Source organism: Aquila chrysaetos, chromosome 6, assembly GCF_900496995.4.
Source record: "Aquila chrysaetos chrysaetos chromosome 6, bAquChr1.4, whole genome shotgun sequence".
Lineage (NCBI taxonomy): Eukaryota > Metazoa > Chordata > Aves > Accipitriformes > Accipitridae > Aquila > Aquila chrysaetos.
The window spans coordinates 52,754,806-52,777,668 of NC_044009.1; the positions used below are offsets into that span (position 1 = coordinate 52,754,806).

Sequence of the window (22,863 nt, forward strand, 5' to 3'; positions counted from 1 at the left end):
TGCATTTGCAAATTTGCACAAAATTCAAATAGAGAACCTATGAAGAAAATTTTATTGAGATAGAAAGGTGAAATTAGGTCAGTAACAGTGATGTTGGCAGGACAAGATTTGTTTAATTCAAAACTTGATGTCTGTTGCTGTTGCAGTCACTGGAAAGAATTTCACTATAGGTCTCCTTTATATTTTCTGATATTTTTGAAGTTGTTTATGAATATGCTATATCAGTTGATAATTAAAAGGTGATGATGATGTTCCTCAGGATTAAGAAGCAAATGGAGGAGAAAGGTACTTAGAGGTTTTAGAAAATAAAGTTAACAATAACATTTTAACTAAAAAAATTGTAATAAAAGTGCATAGGAAATAGTAGATTTTTTAATAGGTCATTTCTAAAAGTCAGAAATTATTTCCCTATATTATTAAACTGTTTTTTATCCTTTTGTCTGGCACGCCTTTCTCTTAGTTTATTAATCTGAAAAATACAGATCTCTAGATAATTCTGTTAGAGAACAAAGTTGCATTTTAGTAATTAGGTCTCTGAAGCTATTATCTATCAGTGCACACTCATCTACTCAGCTCTCCTCTGGGACCTGATTAATTTGATTTCTTAGATGATGTCCTAAGAGAAAGAGGAACCAATGGTTGTTCACTGTGGTGTTGTGTTAAATATATCTTTTGGTATAATTAGGGTGCATACCTAGTAATTATATTTCAGGGTAAAAGTCTTGATCAATCGAGTTACGAATTGCTTTCTTGTGGCTGTCTGCTTGTAAAAATATAACTGCACTGAAGAAGAGCCCATCTGAATTTTTTTGTGGTCTTAGACAGATTTAAAATTGCTGCCTTCCCTTATCTTTGTAGAAGTTGTGTGTGGCTAAGAATAAAATCTTTTCTTTCTGCTACCTTTGAATTTGGCCATCCTATGTGTTGCCTGTTTGCTCATGCCACATGCTCAGATGAGTTAGGAACCAGAATTTTTAATATATCCAACCTAGATTTAAAAAAAAAAAAAAAAAAGGAAAGCCATACAGTTTAAATTCTGTGCAGAATGATTTGAGTTGAAAAATAGGCTTAATTTGTCACATGGTGAGAGTAGGAGGAACAATTCTTGTAGAAAAAATACTCCATTTGTAGGTTATTTGCATTGGTGTGTGGGGAAACAATGCAGTTCTAATTTCGCTGTGTGTTTTGGAGTGCAGAGTGGCTTTGCTCTCTGGCTGGAGCCGTGTCCCAGCATTGTGAAAGCTCTGTTTGCTGAGGCTGGGATGGGTTTGAAAACTGAGAGTAAGATCACAGAATATGGTTGTAGTAAGGAACACTCACCTTTTTGTTTTAGTATAGATACTGCATTTGGCAAGGAGTTTTGAATTTTTCCTGGCAGGAACCTAAGAGTCTGGAGCATGACTACAGTCTGAATCCACAAGAGCCAAATAATTCAGAAGAGTTTAAAAAAATCTCAGAAATACTGGAATCACTTCAAAGGGGATTAAAGGAAGTCCCTTTCTTAGACAAGAAAAGAAATATATGAATTTGTTCTGAAAACGGAGGAGCGGCTGCGTATTGCCCATTTTACAATTGACGTCAGTAGCGCTCTGAAGCCCATCTCATTTACGATAAGGTTAAAATGGTGCCGGGTACTTGAGCTGACAGAGGAGGCTTTCCTCCTAAATCAGTACAAATCCTCGCAATTTTCTGACTGCAAAAAGTGTTCTTTCCTGATTCCTTGGGAAAGCAAAGTACGCAAAAGTGGGATGGCCAGCCTCATCCTGGTGAGGCAAGGTGTGCCCCATGCAACGCCAAGCTGCCAAGTCAAGTGCTGCATATTCATTTGCTTTCAGCAATTCTCTCTCCTTCCCTCCATATCGATCTTTTATTGACATCCCTCTTAAAAAAATCTAATAGCTTAATAATTACTAATCTCTGTTAGTATATTTAGCAGTCAGCTTTCTGTCATTTTCACTATTATCCATTAAATTGCTAGTGTAATTGATGTAAATCAACGGTGCAGGATGACACTCCAGGTAGTTCTTTGCTATCAAACCAACTCATTTCTCACGTACAAGACCACGCATCTTATTTTACTGTTTCAAACACATGTAAGCACGTTTGTGTATACCCAGGTGGATTTGCACGTATGTACCTTCTCAGGCTGTTCCAGTCACCCAGCACACTATTCCTAGCAGCCTTATTCACTTCTTTTTCAAGTTGTTCCAGCATATCTCATTCCACTCAGCCCATATATTCCTAAATGTAGGCAGTTCCGTCAATTTATGCATTAAAATACTGTATCTAATCATTGAATGGAAATAATTACATGCTCAGAATAGGCCTGCATTTGCACAGTCAGCTGAAAAAGATAATGCATATAATAGTTCAGTTTCTCTGTACACTTAGTGCATTGCTAAACCACTTTATCTTCTTAATAATCAGTTAGTATTCAATTCCTGTGTCCTGCCTAGTCTATTAAAGTAAGGCTAAAATGCAAAGTTACATTATTTTTCGAGCACTTTATTTGAAGCATTATTGAGAATTTAAATATAGTACTTTATAGTTTTAATTTGGGATTCCAAGATAAGTGCTTGTGTTTTACTTAGATTTACACAGCAGATGATGCGCAATCCTCCTTTCAAGTGTAATTATATAATTAGGTTGATAATGACTGTATCAATTTAGGAAGTAAGAGCTCTTGACAAACATTTTCACTCTTCCCTTACCTATTTAGCATTTTAGCGCTAGAGGACTGCCAGAGCTGCGAGTGCACTAATTCCAAAATAAGTTCATTTAACCTGTGGCGTTATGATCCCGCAGGGAAATACGCATGGCCGCCCTGGTGCACCTGCGGGACAGCTCAGCTCTGCACTGATTCCGTTAGGAAAGCACTCGCCCCGAGTGTGGAGGATTTTCCACGGGAGAAAAGCACTGCACTGCTGAATTGCGCTGTTCCTCCCATAGTCTGCCATGGGTGGGAAACGGGTATGCTAGGGATAAAAGAAGAAAAAAAGGGAAAAGGAAAAAAAGGGGTGGGGGGAAAGAAAAAAAGAAAAAGAAAGAAAGCAAGTACAAAATTTAATGCGACTTTTTCAGCATCATTGTTACCAAAGGTCCTGTCTTGGTTCCTTGCTCACCTAAATTCAGCTGTAGGGCTGAGTGCATCATGAATGAGGGATGAAATTTCCCGTGGTCAGTCAGTCTCAGGCTAGGCATTAATTCTGCCCCAGCCAAATATGAATGCATTCTTGTAGGCACTCTTAAGCGCCAGAAATATTCTTTGACTCCATATGCGTAAGAGACTGCTCGTACAGGCCTTACTGTGACACCTCTAGGAAGAGAAGCAGTGCAGGGGCCGGCTGAGCTACTGCTGCTTGAATCAAAAAAATACCTTTCTTCTGTTGCTTCTCTGCTTATATTTAAGACACTAACATTGAAAACCTGAATCGTATTGATAGTCCTTGCTTATTGAGCTTCTCTGATTGAAAAAAAAAAACCCAACCCCCCGAAATATTGAATAAAAGTAATTGTGCTGCAAGATACTTATCTTTATGGTGTTACTCACTGTTTCTTAACTTTTCAGGTAAAAATTGCATGTGTCTGTATATACAGACGTACATTTTTCGCAGAAGCAGGTGAGGAGGTGTCTGAAACGAGAGCCGTACCGGCACGGCTGGCTGTGCTGTGCAGAGGGGGATGCTGCGGCAGCGGCGGGCGAGGGGCTGGGAGGACAGTGGGGCTGGCTCCGGATGAGTCCCGGGAGGTCGTGCTGTCCCCATCTGAATGAATATTTGGCTGGCATTATTAAACCCTGATTTTTTTTTAATAATAACAAACTTGACCTTGGTTTCAAAAGGATACACAGAAAAGAGACTGGAGCGAATCCATGCTGGTGTTTTGAATTAGACTGCACCGCTGCCGCCGATTGGGAACAGCGGGCAGTTACGGCAGTAGCTTTCCCTTTACACAGTGCTGGAATTTAAAAGAGATTACCCCTGTTTTCCATCGCAGGAGTCTGTCTCCTGCATACCAGCCTCTTTCCCGCAGTGGTTTCGTGGCAGAAGCTGGTGAAGTGCCGTGGACGCTTTCCCACACGAAATGTTTGTCGGAAGAAAGGGCAGGACTTGGAGCACCTCGGTATTTAGCTGAATATTGTGTTATTCAAACCAGCAAGTGCCTTGAGAATTCATGTTGTTTGACTTCGGTCTTGGGGTCATCTACCTTGATTTCATTCAAAGGTACTTAGGACAGGAGGTGTGAGAATTTGGGTTTTCCTGTCTTGTAGTGGTTCCAAAGGTCTTGACTTATTAATGCTGCCCTAACCTAAGGCTGCAGTTAAAAGGGAGCTTAAAACCTTTCTTCCTAGATGTGATCCCTCTTTCCTGAATATCCTTTGGTTTTTTTAAAGGAGAAAGATGACATTTGTAGATCAACACACACAGAAGTGCTCCCGTGTAATTAACATACACGAATCGAGACAGATCAAATTCATGTTTTATCTTTTGTGTCATTTATAGCACTGATATTTGCAAAGAGCATTTTATTAAATTTGTAATAAAATGGAGCATAAAGTGTGGGTTGGCAGATCATTGCCAGATAGGGCCACCATAGATTATTTTTTCCTAAAGGTATCTCTTGTGGGGCATATTACAAATCTCTAATGACTTAATGTAGCTTTTCAGCTGATAGGGAAGAGTAGAAAGAAAACCTTTATTACTTTATATGCAATATAAATGGAATAGAAAAAATAATATACTCATGCATACTGCGCCCAATATTGAAATACCAGGTAATACAAAACATATATTTGAATACACTGGGGACAGAGGCTGGCTTTGTATTTTATCTCTAAGATTTCTGAGTTGGGGAACAATCCTGGTTTGTAGGGTTGCATGGCCATTCAAAGTGAAACTCATGTAAGATACCCACAAAATAGAGATTGATGGCTGAGCTACTCGTCTAGTCTTAATACAATGAATGTCAATGACAAATGTTTTCATTTGAAAACAGCATGAATGTAAGGGTCTTTTATGAAGGTATTTAGTAATTTTTCCAGCTACAAAAATACATTTTTTTACATAAACACTCTTATAACTTAAATCAGCTCTAGCCTTGCTATAGTCCTAGTAGTGCAGGTTTCACTCCTGTTACTCTTACACGTTAGTAAAAGAGATGAAATTTCCCAGGAACACTTAATTTTCTGTATTTTTTATTCCAAAGAAGAGTTATAATGTACGAGGTTTTTATGGTTTTCACAGGAAAAACGTTTTCACTGTCAAAAGTCTTCTAGTTCCTCAATAATTTTACTACTTAATTTTTACTTTTTGGTGCTGGATGTTTAAAGCAAAGTCAGAGGTTTCTGTTCAATTCTGCCTCTCTTAAAAGCATTCCTGAGGTACGGACTGGAGAACCATCTTAATGATGGATTAATTTTATCCATAATAATGTTCCCATTGATATCTATTTCAGTAAAATTGTATTTTTTTCTTTAGCATCTGGTCAAAATTGGCAATGTAAGAGTTAAGTAGCCTATGTCTTTCTCTCTAAAATATATGTCTATTAAGTATCATACATTACAGGTAGGTTTATAGAGTAAAGCAATATTTAAAGTCTTAATCTTTTGCTATAGAATTAAGCTTTAAACATGCAACACACTATCATGCAATGCTTTATTTGCAGAAATATTGACAATATTGACTCATTTTCTGGAGTGACAAGATTTTTTATGTTAGAAATTGTAAGCATATTTTCTCCAAGCATATATAGCTGATGCTTTCCCATGAAAGGCGCAGAATCTTTATTCCATACCATATTTTATATTATGAAACCACTACCTATATTTATCTTAAATAACTCATGAATTGATATAAGAACTTCTCAGGAAGAGGGCGGAGGGTGGGTGTTGGGGGGTTTTTTTTGGAGTTAGCACATTTTTTGTTTGTTTTACTTTTTAATGAGTTATGCCTGAGTTTTGGCAATATAAATAAGACATGTCAAGGAACTAATGCCTTGGCTAATTAGACAATGCATGTATTACCAATTAATATGTCTGCTTTTGATACAGATACAAGATGAAAGTCCCTGGATTTTAGAAGCGTTCAGCATTACGTGTATTATTTTCTGGGTTGTATTGTAAGGAGCTCATAAAGCACTGCAGGACCGGCCTGGTGTTCAACCGCGGTCCTGGGAGGGATGCATCGCTCCCCTCGTGTCGGCAAAGTGACGATGCGGACTGCAATCCCCTGGTTACCATTACACGGGTTTCCCAAGCAGTCACCCTCTGTCTCCTTGAAGGAAAAGGCAGCAGAGCATGCTGGCGAGAAGCATTCTCCCAGGCATCGGCCGAATCATATTAATACAGCAACTAGTATTCTTCCAAAATTATTAGCAAGTGTTCTCCTTGCTTCTCTTTTAATGTGTGCCATACCGGGCATCCCGGTGTCGCAAACTCATTTTTAATTTAGCACTTTGCCGTCTTTAATCCTGTGAAACATAATACAATTTTTAATCTTCCTTCGGTAGTAAAAAAAGCAAAAATCAAACTAAACCGTCTCCATCTCTGGAGGTTCCCAGTGGCCTCCAACTTGGTTCTTAGCCTTTTCAGTTAAAGGGAGCACCTCAGATAATGAGCTGGCTACCGTGCAACACGATGCAGGTTTTCAAAGCTGAACTACAGGCAGGTGTGCTAGACGGGTCTCTCTGGTCACATTACTCTCCCTTTTAATGCACTAGAATATCAGTTCAGTGAAACAATGGTTTTTCTCTCAGGCTTTTCAAGGCAGCAAAAGATAGCAAAAGCCTAATTTGGATTAAGTTTTCAAAGTGTTATTCTTACATAAAGAAAATTATTCTTAGTTCTGCAACTTCTATTTCATTCCAGATGAATTTTTTTTCATCTTTGTCATCATGAATTAATGTCTTGTTCTGCAGAAATGGTACATTTTGCCAATTTTAAAACTATACCCTCGTATGCCAATTTGCTGGACATGCCCATTAGAAAAAACGCAGGTGTAATGCAATGCTGCAACCATTTAATTTGTTCTACTTGAAACACATCTGCTGCTCTGTTAAAACAATCCGCTTCTTTCCTGAGATACTTTTAGTCCATTCTTTCGCACGCTATACTTTCTGTAGCTACTTGCGATGTTTCATTTCTTTTTTGCACCCAAGGACATTTTACTTATGTTTTCTTATTTAAGTGTAAGCGGACGTATTAGTCATTAATTATTTCTATATTTCCTCTGAGTCCCATCGATTATTTAGCAAGTAGTGACAACAAATAGGTATTGATTCATAATAGCTTGGTTTTAAATTGAGCAGAAGGGAATATAAAGGTTTACTGGAGATCCATACAAATGAGGTCCTTGCTTGAAGACAAAGCAGGCTGTATGGGCGAGCATCGCTACGTGTCATGTGAATGAATGCTGCTGAAATGAGCCAGCCCGGTTCGTGCAAGATGAGCAGTATATATAATAGAGGAGCTTTGGGAAGGGAGAACCTGTCAGGGTCGTAGCGGGGAGTGTTACCAACGTGTGTTAGGAGCCTATGCAGGGAAAGGGAAGAGGCAGCTTGGATTGAAGGGGGGATCGATGCCAGTGCCGTGGAGACCTGGGTCACCACCGTGCTGGGGCACACGGTCTCCGCATCTCTTGTGGGCTCCCAAGACCTGAAGAGCCTTAAGATAAACCTGCCCTAGTGAGGTGAGCGTGCCAAACCCACCAAAGACTCCCCATCTCTGCAGCTAAGTTTTATTAAAATGTAAAACTAGAATTTATTTTGCTGGAGTTTGTTTAATTACAGAAATCTCAAGTACGAAGTTGAGCCAGATTGAGTGGAAAATGATTTATTGCTTTTTCTATTCCAGCAATTGCAGGGCTGAGCCAAATGTGGAAATAGAAATCCCTGGAAGAATTGTAAAGCAAAATAGAAACAAGGTGTTCGGTGAATCCACAGGGTATTTTCATTGAGAGACAGCGTTTCTGATTTGCTTTGAAACTGAGATGTCAAAGTGTGTGCGTGTGGTAGGGGAAGGCTGTGTTGTTTGCGGTCTCAGACTATAACAGTGTTAATATCCTTTTTCCTCATGTTCAGCTTCATCAGATCCCCACAGTACAAAGCACTACGAAACACAGATATTGCTTTTCTCCTAATACTTCCAGTGCCTTCCCATGAGGAAGATTAGCTTAATTATAGATAAGGATTGAGTAGCACAAATAATAGCAGTAGTGCATGTCTATTCCTCCGGAAGAGGCAGCAATCACAGACCACCACTCCCCCTTGCCCGTAAAAGCTTGCCTGGAAAACATAATTTATTTTTTTTTTAATAATTTTCTTTTCTGAAAGCAAAGATGTTTTCAGCTCAGTTCTGCGTAGCACACATTGCACAGACATCTTTCGAAGTCAGGCGGGTGTTCTTGGTCTTCCACCATTGGTACATAAAAATGACAAATACTCTGCAGCAAAACTCATGTCATGATCCTGTTCGTGCCCGACCAGGTCCAGAGGTTATGCTCTTCGGTGTCTGTTTTCATTTGATCCTTTTGTGGTGAATACAGATATACACAAAGCAATGGAACAGCCACAAGATGCTACTTAATGGAAGCACAGGGGGTTAGGCACCTCGGCGTTTCAGGTAGCGTAAGTTAAATTAGCGACTGCATGAGTTGTACTTAGAAAAAAATTGCCATTTGAAAAAGTAAAATGTTAAATAACGACTGTAGTACTGACCTTTTGATTCTTTTCTTCCCCTAAACAGAGTCAAATGAAACTCTGTGATCAATCTCCTTGATTGCAGAACAGCTGATCAATTACCCCTGTTCCTTGGGGAAAAAAAATAAAAATCTTTGAGAATTTTATAAAATCGCCCCAAATACTGTACCGAACATCCTGTAGCCCAGAAGATGTTCTGTGAGTTGCAGAGCAGATGAAGCCTCCTGTCCACCACATCTGTCCTGTACGGCCCCTGTATTCCCCTGCGCCGTGAGCTCGGCTTTCCCCAGACCTCTTGCATTTCCACCATAGAAATCTGTTCCCACAGATCCTCTTCGTCACCTTCAGCCAGCTCTGCTAGGGGATAGCACCGCCTGGACTTAACCTGCATTTGATTTCTCTTCACTTTTCTGCCATCCCCTAAGTTATTATGATTTAATTTCTCTATATGGGTTACGGTGGAAGGTTTTATTTGAATACTTCTGTTTACCAAAGTTTATAATTTTATGCTTTCCTAATGCCTGAGTAAGTGCCACTTAATTTCTTGGCACCAACCAAGAACATTTGGTTTCCGAGGAGTTTTTGCTGATCCGGAGCTGATGAAGCAGCAGTCGGCCCCAGCCATTGTGATCAGGCTAAAGTGCTTCCCAGGAGCACCTGCCTTGATTTTAGCCTGTAGCAATAATTTGTAGCATATCCTGTATTTTAGTTAATTATCTAGAATTACTTCATATCCTACAATTACATAATGATACATAAATCTAATTGGTCAAAGATGTAACTGGTAAATACCTGAAAATATGGGTAAGAGTGGTTATCCAAAATAAGTTAAATTTTTGTTAATAGTAATGAATCGCTTTACTGTTGTTGTCTGCTGAATTTCTTTAAAAATTGTTATCATCTTGTGCTTTAGGGTGTGATTTCCTAGCAGAATACGCTGATATCCTTGGAGCTTCACCTCTATGATAATTTCAAAATAAGATCCCATAAATAATGGAAAGCAGAAGATGATGGAAATGCGGCATGGATTTCAGATATAAATCTGGGAGTGTCTTTCAAACTATTTCAGCTGAGTGCTGGCAGTTACTAATGCTTTGCCTACCACTGTTTCTTTGGATGATAGCTCTCGTCTAAAATTAGATTAATTTAGGCTACAGAGACCATTTGACATGCTCTTTGTTTTTTTGATTATCTTTCTTAATAATTCAAGTTGGCCGAGCACCTTAAGACTGGCTTTTATGTTTCTTTCTGTGATACACAGTTCCTTCCCGAGCTGTCCCCTTCCTGGAGTATGTCGGTATTGAAAAGGATGTTGCAGATTACGGGTTTGGTATTATTTTAAACTCTGAAAGTCAAATGCACACCTGCAAAAGTCGGCTTGGTGAGAGGGTGGAAAATGGGAATGGTGTTTTCCTGTTACTCTTTCTTCGAACAGAAAGTTAAGAAGTTGAATAGATGAAGCCTTCCTTTCTTTGGCACTAGAACTGTACGTCTGGCATTTCTTCTCCACGTGATGGATTTCTTCCCAGGAAACTACGGGGAAGGCAAAGCGCTGAGCTGGCTGGCTGCGGCCCCGGGAGGGATTTCCCACCGCGCTCACCTCCGCCGATCGCCGGCGGTGAAATCGCCCTCGGACGGAGCGGGCGCGGGGCGAGCGTCTTACCCTCTGTTGCACGCACCGGTTGGAGAGTGAACGCTGCATCTCAAAGGCTTCCAGAACACTTTTTAACACTTGAAAGTTCCTTATTCACGGGCTTACAGAGTAGATTTTAAGTCACCTCTCTCTCGGACTTAATCTGTCAGCGGTGCCGATGTGCCGAGGTCGTGAGCTGTACGAAGCGTGTTCGTGTCCGATGCACGGTCAGTGCTGACCTCAGCCGTGTCTGTGTCCTCCCACTTACATTTCGTCTACTTGGGTGCATACTTCTAGCATCAACAGATACATAAATTGCTTGACTAGCTATTGTGAGTCTTGAAAGCACCATATATTCTTTTGATTTAAATAAGAATACACTGTACAGGGGGAATTTCTGACTGATTTCCCCTCTCCTTGATCATTATTCTTTTTTTTTCTCTCTTCATGACCTGTGTTTATGATTTGTGACCGACACACCACTCCAGACGGCCAGCGGGATGCTGCTGGCTCCAGTCTTTGATGTATAGGCTTGCGGTCGGAACGGTGCCACCGGACACGGTGACAATTTAACTGTGACGTTACATCTTCTCCCTTTCGGAAAGCCGTGCCGTCGGTGCCCTGCTTCCCGTAGGGTGATGGATCCCGTACAGGAGATGGGTCCCGTCCACCGGCTGGTCTCTGCAGAAACCTGCCGCCTTGTTCCCCCTTCCCTGCCTTATTGCAGGAGGCATTTAATCGTATAGTAGCGTTAAGGAGGAGGATAGATGCGCTGAGAGTTGTGCCGTGGGCTGAGCCCGAGGTCTGCGGGACCTTGGGGGGCGTGGGGGGAAGGGAGCAATGGGGTTCCTCAGGATGATGGAGAACGTGTCCTTTCTGGTGAAAACACCCAAGGGGTGGTCTAGATTACATCGGTAAAAGAGACATGCCTCGTCTGAGTTATTTCTCTCAGAAGAGAGTGCTGGAAAACACCAGCAAGATGCTTTGGAAAAAATGGTTTGTAAAAATGTAAACGGATTTCTTTTTTATTTTGGAATATGAAGAAATCAAGGAGTTCAGTGGTCCTGCCTTTCCAGATTGAGAAGTTATCTGAAAAGAAAAAAAAGTAATTTTCCAAGCATTTCAATTTGCTAAATTAATTATTTAATGCTTATAAAGATACATGGTGTAGCAGCTGCACATGCATTCACATACTGCTGTACTGTAATTCCAGCAAACGGATATTGATAAAAAGGAAATCATGACAACTGGAGAAGGATCTGTGATTTATGCTTTGCAGCTTTACAAAAACTGTGCTTTGATCATCTATTCTCTTAACAATTCCAGGTGTTGTTAAGGTGGATTATGGCGATGTGTCTGTCAGAAAAGCACTAAGAGAAAACCTGAAGTGTAAACCCTTCTCGTGGTACTTGGAAAACATCTATCCCGACTCCCAGATTCCACGGCGTTATTACTCACTTGGTGAGGTACGAACTGTTTCCTTTGGCTAAATGCAAACGATAAGTACACTGTGCAAGTTGAGGAATCGCTACGAAGATGAAGTGGGTTTGGAGAAAAGAATAAAGTGCTTGTGTGCAGCCCCTCTATCTTATTTCTCAGTACTTTTGAACAGGTTGTATTTTCTCTAAATCTTTTGTCAGGGGGCATTGCTATTCTGAATGTATATGTTCACCATTAAAAATTTATCTTTTAAATTAAGAAGCATATCGGAAAAGGGAGGTTTGTGACTAATATTTTGAAATAATTAAGTAATATGCAGTAGTTGAAGGGAACTTTCCATCATCACTTATCACCTACGTGCAGAGTAGAAAAAGTGCTTTTTTTCGCTTTTTTTTCTTTTAAAGAAATGTGTTTGTTCATTGATGCTGTGTCTTCCAGCAAGGCTGCCTGGAGCTGAGTATCACAGACATTCCTAACAATCTGGTGGTTCTAGTACCACCAAGAACTGAAATCTCTTTAAAATTCAGATAATTCACTGTTAAAAATATTCTATTGAGTTGTACCTACGCTGATTTTTAAAAGCTCTTGAATGGTTTGATTTAAAGATAGCTATGGATAGAATAGCAATCAAATGAGCAAATGGCTTTTTTACATCCAGGAAAGTAATTTACTATTGAAACTTGCAATTGTAGTGACAAATAAAAGCCACAGTAGGGTTTCCAGTTTAACTCTGACAAAATAAAGTGAAACATGGTTTTACAGCAAGGAAAGAACTCATCTAACAAGTGTCAAATAATAAGGTTTTGTACGATATTGTCAGCCTGGAAAATAAAAGTATGAGAAAGTAATAAAATAGTTATTAAAACACCTTATTTTTACCAAGGCGGCCTCTGTTTCTATGGAAACAGCAGTTCAGGCAGGATCTATGAATTAAAACTCATGCTTGACTATTACAGCTACCGACTGCCAGCTGAGCAGTAAAGTGGATTTTTAGACCTAAAGCTCAGGTACCATCATCAGCAGTAATGGACAATCTTTAAAACGTCAGAAGTGTATTCCTCAGTCATTTTCCTCTCTTTCAGCAGAGATTTATTCTCAGGTAGGACAAACCGTCTGACCTGTCGGTGCAGCTGGCATCACTGGTCCACGACGGGTCCGGGATGCGCCCAGCTGCTCTGGGAGATGCGCTGTGCCTTCAGGTGACCTGCTCAGGAGGGGACCCTGCTTCGCCTCTGCTCAGGTCCGAGAGAAAACGATGCTCAGCAGCCCTCCGGTGGGAGCCGTGCGTTAGCTGGCTGCTAAGAGTAGGGTTTGGTAATAAATCTGAGAAAATGATTCTCTAGTAGAGCGCCATCTAAATGTAATGAGTGTTCAACGTTGGGCCTCAAATTATATTGTGCGAGTGCACGTTTTGTTCTTTTGTAGTATAAACAGTGATAAAAAGAGTGAATAATTTTGACAGATGTGGGATAATCATCCTTAATTTACTTATGACCTCCTGCAAGACGGTGCAGGCATGACTTGAAATTGGGCAGTGTTCATGCATGGTTCGCTTGCACCGCCCAACATGTTAGAAATAATAACCGGTATTGTATTACATTTTAATCTGGATTTTATTTGGCTATTGCACAACTAATTTATATATGCCTGTTGCTTTTATAAACGAAGTGCACAATTTTTAAATGAAATTTCGAAAATGTGGAGTTGTGCGGAACTGAAGTCCGTAAGTAGTTTATAAAGTTTATTCATTGCACACTTAATAGGCAGATCCTGAAGACCGCCAAGCCTTTATTTGCAACTAAATTTTCCATTCAGTTAGAACTCAACTTATATACAGGGACTGCGTTAGATTTCAATTTCCTAGATGGACGAAAATATGCCTCAGAATGGGCGTTAAATGTGCAAAATGTGGTGAATGCTGAATATTCTTTTTAAGTTTTAATCATGTAGCATTGAAAGTGAATACAAAATAAAGGCAAGACGAGAATTATTTTATAAACCCAAGACATAATAATCATAAGTGAGTTTTCAAGTCACTTTTCATTCTAGTCCTCCGTTTTCCTGAATCAAGGGATTGCAAAAAAAGAAAACCAAACCCAATTGCCTTTCTTGTGGAGATACACGTGAAACTCTTATTTCTACAAAAAGGTGATTTAAGAAAAAAAGGCTGGGGGTTACCGTTTGAGCTGGGATTATCATTCGAGCTAGTCACTAGGGTACGGTTTTGGGGCTGCGGAGTGGCACGTGCCGGAGAAGAGGAGAGCAGGGAGAGGAGGAAGGGTCGTCCGTGAGCTGGCTCGTCCCCCGCTGCGGCTGCAGCGTTTCTGCTGCCGGCGACGCTCCGGCTGCTCCCGGGCACGTCCGACGGCTTACGCCAGAAAGCCACGCGCTGCCATAGCCGCGTAAAGCCGTTTGCTTTCACGGGGCTCTAAAGAAGGGCCGTTTGTTTTAAAAGCAGCTGGAAAGCGGTGGAAAACCGGCGGTCTGGCTATCAGCTGGGTCTGAAGCCCCCAGGTCAGCGACCAGGCTGCGGAGGGCCGGCAGCCTTTCCCCTGGCGCGGGCAGCCCTCGGAGGATTAAAGCGATTAAGAGCACGAGCCTCGGAGGGGCGACCCACCGGCGCGAGGTGGTGCGATTTCTTTCTGTGTGATTAACGGCGTTAGAGCGGATGAAGAGGCGATGACGTGAGCTTTGCTGAGCCACTCTTCCCCGGCGTGGTTCGTCAGATCGCGCCGCCTCGTTTCACTTGCGTCGCTGCGTTAAGGGCAGTCCGGTGGCGGTGGTTTAGTACCGACTGCCGTGCCTGTGAAGCCTCCGAAGGTGGCACGGGGAATTGCAGATGACCGAGAGTTGTGCTAAGTGCCACTGAAGTATTTCAAAATAACGGGTTTCACAACCGTTTTACCAAAGGAACGAGGGACCTGGAGACGCGTTTTTGCTTTGCGCGCATCAGTAAGAAAATCGCCCCGCGCTGTTGAGAGCGAGGAGGAGCAGGGAGAGCTGTGTTCGTACAGCTGTGCTATCGGATCTGTGAGGAGGGTTAAGAAAGAAGGTGTTATACGCACACGCCGGGGTTTGTGCAGGCTGAATGCACGCACCGTCGTGGAGACTGCGACGCGGGAGGGCTTCGCGGGGACCCTGGTGTCTCCCGCTTCTCTCATACAAAGCTGAAGTTGGCCAGTTGCTTTATACTCAGCCATTTTCCTGGATAAACGCGTATTCTAAAAATATGTTGTGCTCTGGTACTTACCCTGCTGCTCCTTATTGCTTCTGGCTGTGACGGTCCTTTGTTGCAATTGCGCGAGCTGAGCATCGCTGGAAGGAGCTCAGCGCGTCGAGGGTTGTATCGCAGGCGACGCGCTTGCAGAGCTGCCTTCTTCCCAGCCGCACTCCGCGCAGACCGTGTAGAAATGGTTTGTTTAAGCAGAGATGTTCACTACGTGTATTTGTTCTTCTCCGAGGACGGGTAGATTCTGAGGGGAAAGTTTTATTTAAAAACTTTTAAGAAGCATGTAATTAGTCACACAGCTGTCGAGCGGCCTCTGCTCTGAAAGAGGCAGCCGTCAGACACTGCTCATCCTCAGTGTTTCTCTCTTGGAGTAGTCAGCCCTGCTGGAAGAAAATAAAAGTGCCTGTGTTGGGCAAGCCATTAGTTTTGCATTGTTTAGAAGTAAAAGCGTATCATATTTGTTAAAACAAAACAATGCAGGGCACTGAATGAGATTTTCCTTCAATGCTGTTCGTACTTACACTTAATATGTAATTTAAAATCTCATTATACTCTTTGTAATTATTTTCATTTTCTTTTGGGAGTGTGACATATTTACAAATTGCGAGTTAAAATATATTCGTGTAGTTGAATGCACAGATAATGTACTTTCTCCTACAGTTATATATTTTTTTCTGCACGAATATGACATTTACAGACTTTTTTTTTCAAGGAACATTTAATCTCTTTCTCTCTTCAGATCAGGAACGTTGAAACCAACCAGTGTTTAGACAACATGGGCCGCAAGGAAAATGAAAAAGTGGGCATTTTCAACTGCCATGGCATGGGCGGAAATCAGGTAAAATAAAAATTAAAAAAAAAAAAAGAGGAAAAAAAAAAAAAGTATTGTTTGTACAATAAGTGCTTCAGCCTGCTGCTGTGTAACCACAGGCACAACAGCTATCAGGAAAAACTGATTAGAATTCACCCAGAGCAGTGCGGGAGCTGCATCTTCACCTGTCAGCACTTCTTTCCTGCTGCAGAAAATGGGGGGGTTGGTTTGCGTATACGGTGTTTGAACCAGCAGGTACGGCTGGGGGCTCGGCGGGTGCGTGGTTTGTGCTGGGTACCCTCTCATTTTGTCGTGATAGAAAGGGGATTCCCTCAGTAGTCCTCAGTTAATGTGGCTTAAATGTAGACATGCCGGTTCGCTATAAAAAACAGTAGCAACAATTAGCAAACTTATTAATGAAATTTCCAAAGTGGTTGAGATTTTATGCTTAAAAGAGCTTTAGGAGTACTCAGAGAGCAATTTTCTCAATAACAGCTGCAAATTTTGAGACCCTATCGGTACATATCTGTAGGTCCAGTCAAGTATCTGAGTGAATATATTGAATATATTCCTGCTGTTTAGAGTGCAGAGAAATGCATTTGAAGTTTCAGATACTAACATTAGAAAATTTGATCATGAATTTTAATTTGTTTTTTGGCGTTGGAGGAAAAATCTTTTTTAAAACGAAATGGGTAAGAATCTACATGACTTGTGGCTGAGTTCACCCGTTTCTAAAACGTGTGTGTGAAGAATAAACATGCAGAATATTCATGCAAGTTGAGTTTTTTTTCATTAGCAGAAATTCAAATAGTGGGGGCGTGGGGTGTTTCACTTGTGTCTTGGGTATGTTTGAAAGGGAGTGAAAAGGTAAACGGCAATCGTTTAGCTCATTGTACCACTGATGACTGTACCTGCTCTCTGTATAAATAGCGGTAAACTTTGCATATTCTAACGCCTCGGATTCAAATTAGCAGAGCTGATTCATTTGGGTTTAGTTGAGTTCTGCAATGAAAACCTATAATTAGGGGACTTTTACCCGGGAAGGCTGCAGCGCACGGCTGCCGGACGGAGCGGCGTGTGGCTGGCTGCCCGCGGTGAGATGCCGGCCTGGCACGGCGCTGAGGTCCCGGCAGCACCGGCACTGCTGCTGCCGACGCCTCTCCGCCACGCGCGGCATGCTCCGGCACGGTCTCCGTTTTCCCCATCGCCGACGTGACCTGGAAATTCGTCAGAACTTGCTGCGATCTCCTCCTTTTATTTGCACCTTTTGGGATGTAGTTTAGCCTTGTTTCTCTGCTTTTTGGTTTGCTTTACCTTTGGGAAACCTTTCTCCTCTTCTTCCCCTTAATTCTGACGGCTTTCTCAAATTCAGGACTACGGGTCCCTTCATTCAGCTTCTGACACACCCCCCGAGCAGAGGGCTGCTCTTGCCTTCGCCCTCTGCAATTAATATCCATATACCTACTGGGTAATGGTTGATGAGGGTGGCTTTTTCTAGTGCCACATCTGCTAAAAAAGATGGGAAGATGCAGGATCTTACAGCAAATCCCCGTGTTTCTTTCAGAGGTAAGGTTGTCCATCATATTTATCCCAAACTTCACTATCTTTCTAAGTTTGACTTAGGAGATGGAAGTGTTAGCGTTTTAGTAAGACTGCATATGGTCAAGGTTGAGGATTGTCTTTACACCTTGGGTGTTTGGCGTGTTTCCCCTTTTCTCTGTGTGTGGTGGGAAGACCCCTCTCTTTTTGTTGGAAGAGGAGAAAAATCCTAGACGGCTGTCACGTCTCCAAACCCTCAGTTCCTCTGAAGCACGAGGCGTGAGGTGAAGAGTACTGTAAGGCTCTGAGATAAAGACAGGTGGGTTGTGAATGTATATATGGACCATATAGCCTAAAGAAACCTTAACTAATACATACAACCATTCTTTCTGAGCCTTCCTAAGCCAATATATCTCAAATCTAAAGAAATTGTGGCTCCAGTCTCCTTTATACCTCTCACATCAGCCAGAAACCACAGATAAATCTGTTGTGTGCACCTGCATGACGAAGAGACTCTGTTCCCCTGCGTTTGCACGAACAAAGAGCGTTATCTGTCATCTGGTGGAGGTTTTGCTAGGAATACCTGACCTACATGCAGAGCATTATACATCCTTTAGTGCTCATACACAACTCCCATTAAAAGTTATCTTTATTAAATTCTGTTCTAATGAGAAATTAGAACTGAGCTAAGACATGTAAATGCTGGGAGCGGGGGAGCGGGGAGTGGTTGTGTGGTTACAGATATAGCTGAGGAACAAAACTACTTCAGAATGAAAATGAAGCAAGAATAATACCTAGCTCATTAGAGCCGAGCAAGATGCATGGGCGCGATCCAGCTTGAGGCAGGGACAAATATCTCACAGCTCTCAAAGTGTTTTAAAGGACTTAAGGATAACGAGATTCTAAAAATATGAATGTCTTTTAAAAAAAATTAAGAAAAACTAAATATGTTAACTGCGGCCCTTCATGTGAGAATTACTTTCAGAGTATAAAATTGTGGAGGATTTGTTGTTTTGTTGGCATGGGTATTTCAGGTTATCCTAACTCGGATGGGACCTGGTGGCTATTAATGATCTTTAAAAGAAATAGTGTGAATCTCCTAATGCAGTTAAATGCAATCTTAGAACTGTTTTCTTTGCTCTGTATGGAGGGAAAAATTGCAAAGCCTGTCCTCAAATCAGCTACGGTGGGGATATGACTTTAGGGACTAGAATATCAGGTTTGTGCATATATCTCCTGGAGTCACGGGGCTGGGGAGGTATTAACTTCCTTCAGGAATGATGTTTTTCAGGAGGAAGGTACCCGAGGTTGACTCCTGATTAAAAAAAGCACTGACCACATGTGAATTGTAGAAAAAAAAGTATTATTCTGTTTTCCAGCCTCAGACAGAGGGGGATGACCCATCAATCTCACGCCTTTTTTTCCCCACACGTGACTTCTGGCTTTGTGGTGTTTTAGAGGAAATTTGTTCCTTTCGACGGCCAGGCAGAGGGTGAAACAGTCGTCTGTTTTTCCTGCCTACAGTCATCCCGATGGGCATACCCGTTAGGCTTTTATTGCGTTACCATGGGAATGTCATCTGTTACTGCGGTTATTGGGAGTGTCGGGCCTCTGTTCATAACAATAATCAAATCATAAGATCTCACAGAGGCAGGAGGGGGATATTATTAAAAAGCAGGGCTGGGGAATTCTGCAGGTTCACAATTGCACTGCAGGGAGGGCTGTGCTGGGGAGAGCCGGGCTCTCTTCGCTGGAGGAGAGAGCGTGGGTCAGCAGCCGCTCTCCCCTCGGCTGCCGAAGAGCAAACGAAACAACAAACACGTTGCCATCTCCTTTTTTTTTTTTTTTTTTTTTTTTTCCTGTTTAACACCCTATGCCTTTTCTCCTCTCCGGAGGTTCAGTTGCGCTAGGTACAGCGACGAACCCGCTTTTTGTCAGAAAAAATAGAATCAGGAGGACGGTAGCAAGCCCACCGTCATTGCAGCCCTGCGGTCGCAACGCCCGGCAAAGGGTCCTCTGCGGTTCTCCCTGCTTAGCCGGGGCGGCCCCGCGGTCCCTCCGGCGCGGGTCATCTCTGCCATCGCACCCTGCCGTCTGCTTCTCGGTTTGGTCTCGTCGTGCCCGAGAGAGCAGCCGCGGAAAGCCTGGAGCGGTCCGAGCGTTTCGGTAGCGGTGTGGATGTCAGCTCCGTTGTCAAAGCGCGCTCCCCGCGTTTCCTTTGCGAGGAGGCTGGCTGATGCGAAGCTGACTGTAAGCTTGAGGCTAACGAAAGCCATAGCTGAAAGGGGCTGCTTTTTCCTTCTGTTTTCCCTAGATAAATACCGAGGTGGTTTTTTTCCGTACCGCTAGGAATAGCAGAGCGAAGTGGAAGCAGTAGCGCGGCCACGACCACGTGGCTATTTCTCAGCATCCCGCGCGGCACCGGCAGCCCCGCAGCCCCTGCTGAGGGTCCCAGCGGGCACGCCGAGCCCTGGCAGAGGCGATGGTCTGGGGCATTTTTTCACTATTTTACAGCCTGCACCGATTCCCCGAGCACGGTCGGCATCTTGTGTGCGCGGCAGCTCTGCGTGGGGGAAGGCTTTTTTTGGAAAGGACACTGTGGTTCCCGCAGGACGGGGGGTGTTTTGTCAGGATTCATTTTCAATGAATGTGGCATTGCATCAGCCAGGATTTTGCTCGGTGTGAACTTACCTGGGGCAGCTGTTGCAGGGCGAGATCAGAATGAGCATAATGTTTTATGTGTTTAAGTAAATGTGCAAGGGGAACGTGACTCCCTTCTGGCGATGTTTTATACAGAAAGTTCAGACTCGGTACTCACTGACAGTTCAAAAAAAAATAAACAACCCCCACAACGAGGGTTGTTAGAAGGTTGTTTTTTTCCCCAGTTAGCTCTAAATAATGGGTCTTTCAGAAACTGTTCTGTTTCACAGAGTTTCCATTTTTTTCCCATTCACAGTAAATGTGTCTATTTTCAACTGCCTTTCAAACCTGAGGACTTTCTGTGTAGCGGTATATAGAAAAATAATTTATAAACTCTCACGCTGTAAGAATTTTTTGGTATGGTATGATAATTTGCTTACTACTGGGAATGGAGAGAAATGTGTGAGCTGTCTGATTCGTGAGGCGTTTCCGTAATGGAAGGCCTCTGTTTTCAGTAGGTTATAAAGAGTGCTTTTTCCTGTATGAACATCGCTGCCAGGCCAGAAGGAGAGGGAGGCATGCCATAGATACCCTGACGGCAAGCTGGGTGAACTTGCTGTTGACGCCAGCAGAGCCATCTGACGCAGCTCGCACTTCGGCCACGGAAGGCTAATGCAGGAGTCACGTTTTATATTTTTAGTTAGCTAATTTATCAACCCCAGCTGTTCAGTAAGTCATCAAAAAGCATTTTATGCACAAGATTGAACAGAACAAAACCTTTGCCTTAGTGACAAGTAGACATTTATTCATGTGACTGGTAAAAGTTACGTAGAAAAGGAGGAATTGAGCAGTACCTATGCGGCTGATCTCAAAGCAAATAATCTCCAGTCTTTCCTTAGAGAGCTCACAGGATAAGGAAACACAGCACCCATTACAGACTTTATGAGTTTAGTGCTATGATTTTATTAATTGTAATATCTTAGGTAAATACTAGATTTCGGACATGGTTAGCAGAGAGTAACTTAGCCCTTCTTTGCTCTTTCTGCCTTTTTCACCTTCTGCAATCTCCTGTTTTCCCTAACTTGGCTTTCTGTGTAGCTTTTCATCTTTTAAACAGACCCATTATGAATAAAACCAGTTATTGCTTATATTCTGTTAGTCCATTTTGCTGAGATATGATTCCCCTTGCAGACTTTGCATCATTCTTATGGATTGAGGTGATAAACCTTTGGGGCAGGAACTGTCTAATACTCTGGATTTGCTCAGGATGCAGCACAATGGAGCCCTCGGTGATCTTCAGCACCGTTATAATAACTGTGATTAATAGGGAACAAAGGAGCCATGCCTGCATGTTAAATAACAGTATCTTTTATTTAGCACAATCAGAATGAGAATAATGCCTTCCTTTTAGAGTCTATGGAAAAACTGAATTGCTGCTGCTTTAAATTGGTAGATATAGTCACCAGGGAATGCGTGAAGACTAGCATTCACTGTGTAACATTGCAGTAATGAAGCCTGGGTAGATAAAATGCAGAATCTGCGTGTTTGCTGTACCTGCTAAGAAGTGTGAATTTGGCATGGCATAATGAACACTGAGAGATCCTGGAAGCAACGACAGCTTTTTGTTGCAGATGTGTAGGTAGCCATCCTTTATAAAGTGACAGCTATCTGGAAAAAAAACCAAAACAAAACCCAAACCAAAAAACAAAACACCAACCCAAAACAAACACACAACCCCCCCTCCAATCCCCCACCCCTGTGGAGCCAAAAATCTGATTTTTTTTCAGTTTCTGTGCAAAATGCTGAATGCACCTGAAACCCCAATAGAATAGCAGTGGTTTAGAAAAGGACAAAGGATTCTGTGGCGGAGGACAAAGGTTGGAATATCAGGAAGGTGTGCCTGCCATCAGCACAAAGGGGTGACGCCAGTGTGTTTCCCAGTGCCGTTTTCTGAATGCGATAAAACGGAGTTCCTTAGCAACCCTTGGAAACCTTGCTAAACCAAAGCGTTTCCCGCAGATCCCCACTGTTGTTACTGTACGGGTCCCCAGTAGATGCTGCCAACCAGTTTTCTTTTCCTCTCTTTTATTTTATTTTCATTTAGTATAGTTCCAACTATTGACTTCAGTCTGTGATAGCTGGCGGTAATTACAGTGTTTCTCTGGATTATGGTGAATCACTCTGAATTACAGTCTTTCTCTCCTTGGGGCTGAGCACCAGGAGAAATGAATCCTTGGCACTGGTGGTTAGAGGTTGAGAACAAGTTTTATATGAACTTTCCAAACTGTGAAAGTCACTTCTGGCTTGGCAGTGTCTGTGTCATTCACAGATTTAGATGACTGTCTGTGGGATGGGATGAGTTGCCTTCATGGCATTAAAGATCTTGGCATAACCTCTTTTTTAGAAATAAAGCTGATCCCTACTTGCAGAGTGGACTGTGAGAGTCCTGGATCTTTTTGGGGTGGTGGGGGAATCTCACCTGCTTTGCCTACGGTGACTTTCAACATTTAACGTGTAAACAATTTCAGGGGGAGAGGAAAAGTGCTTTCCTTGCAGCTTGTATTAGAATATTTTAAATCAATTATGAAGGGTGACTTCAAAATTTACCTTTGGGAGTTCCATAGATAATTAAAGTGGTTATCAGAATAAATTAGGTTTTTCTGTACTTAGTTATGTCTAGTTTATAACTGTCTTTATAGCATGGTGGACTTCTTCCTTGATTGCACAGACGCATCCTCAAGATTTAGTTCCACATAATGAAGTATAAAATAGAGGTTTATGAACAATATTCTCCATATTAGGCTTCTTATGAGTTGACAAAATAACCTGGCTAACCATTTTCCAAAGAAAATGTCAAACGAATAACAGGAAAGGAAA

The 22,863-nt window shown here is 42.2% G+C and overlaps 1 protein-coding gene across 10 annotated transcripts in view; it reads left to right on the top strand.

The window, feature by feature from the left end:
* The window catches only part of GALNT13 (polypeptide N-acetylgalactosaminyltransferase 13), a 199,104-nt gene that overhangs the window by 154,276 nt on the left and 21,965 nt on the right, over positions 1-22,863 (top strand). For all 10 annotated transcript variants that reach the window (XR_003923877.1, XR_003923880.1, XR_003923881.1 and 7 more), the window contains 2 exons: positions 11,654-11,793; positions 15,736-15,834. Coding sequence is in view for 2 of the 10 variants with exons in the window: in XM_030017557.1 (XP_029873417.1) it covers positions 11,654-11,793; positions 15,736-15,834 (239 nt within the window). In the remaining 8 variants the exon portion in view is untranslated. The remainder of the gene's footprint in view (positions 1-11,653; positions 11,794-15,735; positions 15,835-22,863) is intronic.